Source organism: Hydra viridissima, unplaced genomic scaffold (assembly GCF_058129835.1).
Source record: "Hydra viridissima isolate aposymbiotic clone 2 unplaced genomic scaffold, HvirCarnegie_v1 scaffold_1, whole genome shotgun sequence".
In the NCBI taxonomy this organism is placed as follows: domain Eukaryota; kingdom Metazoa; phylum Cnidaria; class Hydrozoa; order Anthoathecata; family Hydridae; genus Hydra; species Hydra viridissima.
In genome coordinates this window covers 13,621,789-13,630,244 of record NW_028324300.1, presented here as the reverse complement: position 1 = coordinate 13,630,244, position 8,456 = coordinate 13,621,789, and the positions used below count along the sequence as shown (strand labels likewise).

Genomic DNA, 8,456 nt, shown 5'->3' with positions numbered 1-8,456 from the left:
CTAACTCGTTATTATCTTATTACTATCTGAATTACTAAAATCAACTTCTTCTATACATAATATTTCAAACGGTTATTTACATTTTGGTTTCAGAGAAAGCACAGGTCGGCAAATTCGGCACTGCCGAAATTAAAAACTATTAATAAGCCGAAATTATCTCCTTAGAGCAGTCCTTGGAGAAACTTTTATATCTTGTAACATACTTTGATTTTTATCTTATTGCTGCTCACATTTTATTCAGTTTATATTTTTGAATAAAATAAATAACAACTTTTGGTAAAAATTTTCGAGAAAAAATCATTTATCCAACATTTTCAAATAGGTAAAAATGTTAAGAAAAAGCTAATAATCATAAATTAATGCACCTATAATGTAAAAATAAAAGTTTAAAGCAATATTTTTAGGAAAATTGTTTATCTTGCTACAATACCCAACTATGATTTAATTATTCCAATAAATAAATATTTTTAGGTGTTTTTTGAAGGGGTGCCGAAATTATCTCCCTGCCGAAATTACCCTACTTTACCCTAATGTAATATAAACCAAGCTAATTATGTAGTTTGTATAACTATAATAGTGATAATTATATATATATATATATATATATATATATATATATATATATATATATATATATATATATATATATATAATGTTAATAAAACCCTGAACGCTCTATCTTCTTTCTCTAACCAAGAGAAAACCTTGGGAGCACTCTTTGTTTAAACAAATATGTAAAACAAGTCAAAAAGCAATTCAAACTTACCTATGTCTTTAAATTCGTTTAAATTAAATGACACTCGATGTTTGTTAAACAATCATCAAAATCTCTCTTTAAACTTATCTTAAGTTTTCAATTTGTTAAATTTATTAAAACATAAAATAATTTGTTAACATTTAACATTTATCAAAATTTACTAAATCTTAAAACTTATTTAAAGTTTCTTTAAATTTATATTGTTTAAACGTGATAATGAGGTATAATGACGTGAATGACGTAAATGACGTGTAATGACTTAGTGTTTTAAACCATTCTTTTTGAGATCCTGAAATCAAGTTTTTTAATAAAAAAAACTTGGTTCTAAGCACTGACTATTAAAACTTGAATTTTCATCTCTAAATGACCAACAGTGAAAGACAATACACAAAACCTGATAAAATCACCACCAGTCGCATAATGTTACGAACGGACGTGACCTTGAAATTACCGAAAGCATAAAAATATAAGTCTATTCAGTTATTAAAAATGTTTATTTCCAAATTAAACAAGATTTACTGGATATCTCTATACAAATCACACACAACCAATAAAAAATGTAAAAAACTCGCAATAAATTTCAATATCGCATTAAAGGAAACAACTTCGATCAAAAAAAGTTCTCACGCATGCCTTCATCTGCGTCTTGACTGTATTGATGTTTTCGAGGATGGTAAAATTTTTGAATGTAACGTCCTCCTTTGCAAATTTGAGATTTGACGTCGTACACGTTTACACCGCAAATTTTGTATTGAGTCTTTAAGTAAGGTTTTCCGCCGTGGCAGAAGTTTTCACTGGTGAGATAAACGTTGTCGCCGCACACCTCGTAGAGACTGTTTTCGTACATCTTGCCGCCGTTGCAGAACTGAGATTTGACGTCGTACACGTTTACTCCGCACATTTTGTATTGAGTCTTTAAGTAAGGTTTTCCGCCGTGGCAGAAGTTTTCACTGGTGAGATAAACGTTGTCGCCGCACACCTCGTAGAGACTGTTTTCGTACATCTTGCCGCCGTTGCAGAACTGAGATTTGACGTCGTACACGTTTACTCCGCACATTTTGTATTGAGTCTTTAAGTAAGGTTTTCCGCCGTGGCAGAAGTTTTCACTGGTGAGATAAACGTTGTCGCCGCACACCTCGTAGAGACTGTTTTCGTACATCTTGCCGCCGTTGCAGAACTGAGATTTGACGTCGTACACGCTTACTCCGCACAAATCGTATTGGCTTTTTAGGTAAGGTTTTCCACCGTGGCAGAAGTTTTCACTGGTGAGATAAACGTTGTCGCCGCACACCTCGTAGAGACTGTTTTCGTACATCTTGCCGCCGTTGCAGAACTGAGATTTGACGTCGTACACGTTTACTCCGCACATTTTGTATTGAGTCTTTAAGTAAGGTTTTCCGCCGTGGCAGAAGTTTTCACTGGTGAGATAAACGTTGTCGCCGCACACCTCGTAGAGACTGTTTTCGTACATCTTGCCGCCGTTGCAGAACTGAGATTTGACGTCGTACACGTTTACTCCGCACATTTTGTATTGAGTCTTTAAGTAAGGTTTTCCGCCGTGGCAGAAGTTTTCACTGGTGAGATAAACGTTGTCGCCGCACACCTCGTAGAGACTGTTTTCGTACATCTTGCCGCCGTTGCAGAACTGAGATTTGACGTCGTACACGCTTACTCCGCACAAATCGTATTGGCTTTTTAGGTAAGGTTTTCCACCGTGGCAGAAGTTTTCACTGGTGAGATAAACGTTGTCGCCGCACACCTCGTAGAGACTGTTTTCGTACATCTTGCCGCCGTTGCAGAACTGAGATTTGACGTCGTATACGTTTACACCGCAAATTTTGTATTGAGTCTTTAAGTAAGGTTTTCCGCCGTGGCAGAAGTTTTCACTGGTGAGATAAACGTTGTCGCCGCACACCTCGTAGAGACTGTTTTCGTACATCTTGCCGCCGTTGCAGAACTGAGATTTGACGTCGTACACGTTTACTCCGCACATTTTGTATTGAGTCTTTAAGTAAGGTTTTCCGCCGTGGCAGAAGTTTTCACTGGTGAGATAAACGTTGTCGCCGCACACCTCGTAGAGACTGTTTTCGTACATCTTGCCGCCGTTGCAGAACTGAGATTTGACGTCGTACACGCTTACTCCGCACAAATCGTATTGGCTTTTTAGGTAAGGTTTTCCACCGTGGCAGAAGTTTTCACTGGTGAGATAAATGTTGTCGCCGCACACCTCGTAGAGACTGTTTTCGTACATCTTGCCGCCGTTGCAGAACTGAGATTTGACGTCGTACACGTTTACTCCGCACATTTTGTATTGAGTCTTTAAGTAAGGTTTTCCGCCGTGGCAGAAGTTTTCACTGGTGAGATAAACGTTGTCGCCGCACACCTCGTAGAGACTGTTTTCGTACATCTTGCCGCCGTTGCAGAACTGAGATTTGACGTCGTACACGCTTACTCCGCACAAATCGTATTGGCTTTTTAGGTAAGGTTTTCCACCGTGGCAGAAGTTTTCACTGGTGAGATAAACGTTGTCGCCGCACACCTCGTAGAGACTGTTTTCGTACATCTTGCCGCCGTTGCAGAACTGAGATTTGACGTCGTACACGCTTACTCCGCACAAATCGTATTGGCTTTTTAGGTAAGGTTTTCCACCGTGGCAGAAGTTCTCGTTTTTGAGATAAACGTTTTCACCGCATGTTTCATAAAGGTTCTTTTCGTAAAGATTTCCTCCTTTACAGAGATACGACTTGGTATCGTACGCGTTGTTGCCGCATAACGTATTTTGTTCATATTTTGGGAATTTGTTTTGCATAGGTTGATCTAAGAAAAAGAGCAAAATGCAATCGTCATAGACTTCTTTATAATACAAGCTGCTTTAATGCTTGGTCTTTCACTTTATGTTAAATTATTTCTCTTTGGAAATTTGAAATTTTTATATAGTTAAAGTTAATTAAATTTATTGAAAAGGATTGCTTTTTGTAAAGTCTGTTGAGATAGCTAACGTTGCTTTTTGCTGGTAGCAAAAATTGATTTTCTGTAATAATAACTCACCGTTGTTTATCTCGTCCAGAGTTTCTTCGTCGATGTTCATAAAAGTACTTTCGATGTCGCCGTCATTTTCGTTGGTAATCGTTTCACCAGGAAATGCATCACGAGAAAGTGCGTTGATTTGATTAACAATAACAAAAATACCGAGCAATTGGAATGACCTCATTCTGTAAAAAGTAGAATGCTTGTTCTCAGTTGTTAGTTTATTTATTTTATTATTTTTCAATTTCTCTAAGCGACGATTCTTTTACATAGTTAAAAAAAAAAATTTTTTTTTTGAAGCATTTTGAAATCCTAGAGTCAGAACAAAATGTGAAATAATAAAAACGGTACGTGTTTATGAATAGTCGTAGCTTGAACTCGAACAACTCTCTGCTGATGTAAAGAGTTGTTCGAGTCCAAGCTACGTTTCAACTAAGAAAAGCTTATCAATAACTAATGATCAAAAGTCGATTTTTTCGGAAAAGTAAATTAAGCCTACCTTTCTTCTGTCTTGCCAGCAAGTTTCAGAATGTTCGATCAAGTTAGAGACTTCTTTTTATATAGTGCTGCTAAACCGCTAACTTTTTCAGGTGGGTGGATTTTTATCTTAGTTTTAAAGAAGTCTGGCCAAGTTAATTTCAATCTCGTCATACCTGAATGCGTGCTTAAAGAATGCGGAAATTTTTTGAGCGAAGTATTTGGCTTGTTGCATTTCCTTTTTGCGTCAAATCTATTTCCACTATGTTGGTTCATCATTCGTTTTTAGTACGGAGGCTTAGCCGTATAGACGGAGCGTAAGAGATTCATCGGTTCCAAATAATTTAGTTTCATCCTTAAACCTCGACTCGGGGGCTTTTCCTCGGTGATCTTTTATTTGAGAACATTTTTCTTTGAGACACACGGAAAAGATGGCCACTAGATGAGGAAGACCCTCGTTCTACCCATTAAACCCCACAGAAGCTATGTTTTTGTAGTTCAGCCCGTAGCCTTACGTCAAAACTTTACAATTTTATGCTATTCAATGTTTGTCTAAAAATATAATAATACTTCACACGAGTTTAAGAAACAGTTTTGTTTTAAGATAAATTTTCAATCGAAGAGGCTCGAGAGGCTGGCTCGTCAACTGTTTGAGACACTAAAAACAGACACAAAATACTGCTTTTTCTTCTCGTATTCGACGCATTTAACCAAAAAAGCGTAGCTTTTTTTACACAGCGAAGTCAGTGACAAGTATCAAGGAAAAGTTTTCTAAGTTTCTTTCCCTTGTTTCGTCTTATAGCATATTTCGTTTTCGTTAATAGTAGAAAAAAAAAACAAAGAACGACTTAACATCTAAATTAAAAGATCAATACGTTTGTTAAACGCTTTTCGCGTATCTTGCGAGTATAAACGAAATTGCGTTTTTGTGTTTTTTTGCGTAAGGAAGCAGTTTTTTTTCTTGATCGTTAGTCATTTTCCTCAACCCCAATCCCCACCGCCATTGCTCAGTTTCTTAACTGCTTTAACGATTTTTTTAACGATCGAAATTTAGAGACGATTGCATTTTTATGACAGATATAAACGCTTCATCAACAAGCGTTTGAATTTCAATTTTCTTTGCTTGGCGTTTTGTTTGTTTTGTTTGTTTTCTACGTTTTCATCTTAATCTCAAGTTTTAATCTGATTTTGACATCATTCTTAAACTTGACGGTCTGGATTTGACGAATCCAGAATGTTGCTCGGAGTTTGTTTACAACCAGTAGTAGTCCGTAATTTAAATTGCGCAATGCAAACGTCCCTCCGTTTTGTCAAACTGCACGATAAAGACTGTACAAAGAGCTGTTGACGCCTGCAAAAAAATTAGCGTTTTACAAGTTGCATGTGTTTGAAATGTCGGAAACCGTACGCTAAATTTTTTTTTTAGTTTAATGTGGCATGGTTTTTTTTTTTTGTTTTATTTTTAATGGTTACAAAGCGCTCGAGAGGTTCTATCAGATTTCTGCATAACTCATAGGTGCATGTTTTTTTCATTCAAAACGTGTTTTTAGTTTTTCACTTTCAACTAAAGAGAGCAAACGAAGCGAGAACAAACCGATGTTCTAATTGCATATTTAGCTAAGAGCAAACATCCGCCGCATCATGCGAAAAGCGACAATAGAGGACTTTGAAAGGAATCATTAGCCGTCCGGATTGTGCGAAGCGAAGAAGTCAGGGCCGTTTCTAAATGTGACCGTGCTAACGCAAACTACAAACCGTTGCCTGTTTTGCTCCATCTGATCTCACTTCGGATTCTCATTTAGGATTCAACCGGTCCGTTGAAAGAATTCAAGAACGAAATGAATGTCAAAGCCGACGGGCAAACGTCGTTTAAGTACCAGTCAAATAAGCGGTTTCTTCTGCGTTACGAGCTATCAGCAGTGGGAAGCCGTTGTCCTAAGATAATCTCGCCTCCTTCCTTGCTCTTTTGTCTAAACTGAAGCGGTTTTTTTATTTTTGTTTTGTTTACCTAATTATTGATATTTATTAATAATGATGACGGTTTCAATTTATATTCAGAATTAATTTTGATGGTTGTTTTTTTTGACAGTTTTTTATAATTAATATTTACTATTAATTATTTTTTAATATATTATTTGTTACTATTATTTTGTTAAGTTTATTTTTTTTTATCTAAATATAGTCATAATTTTTAATTAAAAAATATTTAGTGTTTAGAGCTTATTTATTTGTTATAACTGATCTTCTAATTTTTTTATTCTATCAAAGAAATTTAAATATTATATATTTTTTTCTTCTCAATCACTTATTGATCACATAGCTAAAATGATTAAAATAACTAAGCAAACGACTGAGATTAGCAACTGCGACGTTTGCTAAAATCAATTTTTGGATGAAACAGACATTTGTTTAAATCAACCATTAAAATCCAGTTGCATGTTTCGATCTAATTCTCCTTTCTATCGAATTCTCGTTTCGATTCGAGAATCGTTGTTATAAGATAATTGTAGTCTCGAAGTCGCTTTTTGATCTATGTCCAAGAGTTGATTGATGTTTTCTGAATTACATAATCTCATTACGTTCTATTTTAACGCTGCTCCATACTGAAGCGATCCAATTATATTCTTTTCATGATCTTTGCCAGGGTTTTATTTTAATATTAGTGCACAACAGTCTGAGAAAAAATGCTTTAAATTTATTGAATATACCAAGTGAAAGGGCTAAGAAACGGCGTAAGCCTTACGATGACATGAGTGAAAGGGCTAAGAAACGGCGTAAGCCTTACGATGACATAAGAAAGACCTTTTTTGATTATGAGCAAGAGATTTAAGGGTGAAAAATTGTATTGCCTCGGCCCAGATTGATTTTTTAAGGAGATTTTTTGAATTTATACTTTTTTTTTACTTTACGTTTTACTTTTATCTAACTTTTTCTAAAACTAAAAACGTGAATTTCTCAGAAATTGTTTGTTCGTTTTATGTAAAATTTTTCAGCCTAGTAAGTGATATTGTAGAAAAGGCTTGTAGTAAGATAAACGAAAATTTTTTTCTAATTTGGTCTTATTACAACAGCTTATTTACCACAGGGACTATTTTTAATGACGGTCGCACGCCTAAACACATGTTTTATTCCTTTTTTTTTTTTGCCGACTTAGCAGCTGATGAAAAAAAATTATTTATATTTAGCTTTTTAATAATCATTAAAATTATTTCTCATTTAAAAAAAAAAGTTCATATTTAGAAAAATAAATGTAATAGATTAACAAAAAAACAAAAACAAAATAGAGTTACATCTTTTTAATCCACTTAGCTGCAAAAGAACTACACTACAATTTACCAACATAACCAAGGTTATGCCATTTTAATTTTTTATGTTTTATGATTTTTTTTATAAAATAGCAACAACAAGAGGAACAACTTCGGTTATATGAGCATTTAAACATGTTACCAACTCAAGGGTGGACTGGATGGGTGTGAAAATTAGAATTAGTTTTCCACCAACCAACATGTTGTATCACTTGGTAAAAAAACGTTTGTGATCAAAAACTAGCTAATTCAAATAATATTGTAAAAATTAACGTTTTTTGTAAAAAATCATTTTTTTTCAATATCTACTTTCAATTTTTACTTTCGATGTCAAAATATTGTGCAAATTTGTGTTAATTCCTACTTTCAGATTGTCAGGGATAAAGTTTAGTTAAGTCACATTTTCCTCTATTCAAACTTGGGTTATTGAGGGAATGAATGAGAGTTTTTCGATCATCAAGATTTTCTTCTTGAGGAGGATAATTGCAAGTTTTTACTTCCATAGAGATATACGAATGAGTTTTAAGGATTGCGAAGAGTGCTGAGATCTTATTATTAATTTAGCACATTAGTATTCACTGAGCTGACAATTAAAATATACAATTTACAGTAGTTTTATAAAGTAAAGTAGTTATGTAAATATAACTTTATAAATATAACTTTGTAAATATAACTTTAAATTAAATCTTTCAACTATTGAAATTTACAAAGATCTTAATAACCAATTATTATTGGCAAAAAAACTATTTTATAAATATCTAAAATTGCGTCTTTTTTGTCACCATATATTTCTTTCATCCCTTATATCGCCATATATTTCTTTTATGCTAACAATTTTCCAAAACTTATCACTTTTTCTAAAAATTAGTAGTTTCTTCCATATTGTTAAC

At 34.2% G+C, this 8,456-nt stretch overlaps 1 protein-coding gene across 1 annotated transcript; it reads right to left on the bottom strand.

Moving 5' to 3' along the window:
- Nucleotides 1-1,237: 1,237 nt before the first annotated feature.
- Nucleotides 1,238-5,121, bottom strand: LOC145187269 (uncharacterized). The gene is made up of 3 exons (XM_090075490.1): nt 4,284-5,121; nt 3,806-3,969; nt 1,238-3,574 (listed from the first exon to the last, which is right to left on the bottom strand). Exons 2-3 carry the CDS (start codon nt 3,966-3,968, stop codon nt 1,368-1,370), a joined length of 2,370 nt encoding a protein of 789 aa, XP_089931616.1. The 5' UTR covers nt 3,969; nt 4,284-5,121; the 3' UTR covers nt 1,238-1,367.
- Nucleotides 5,122-8,456: the final 3,335 nt, after the last annotated feature.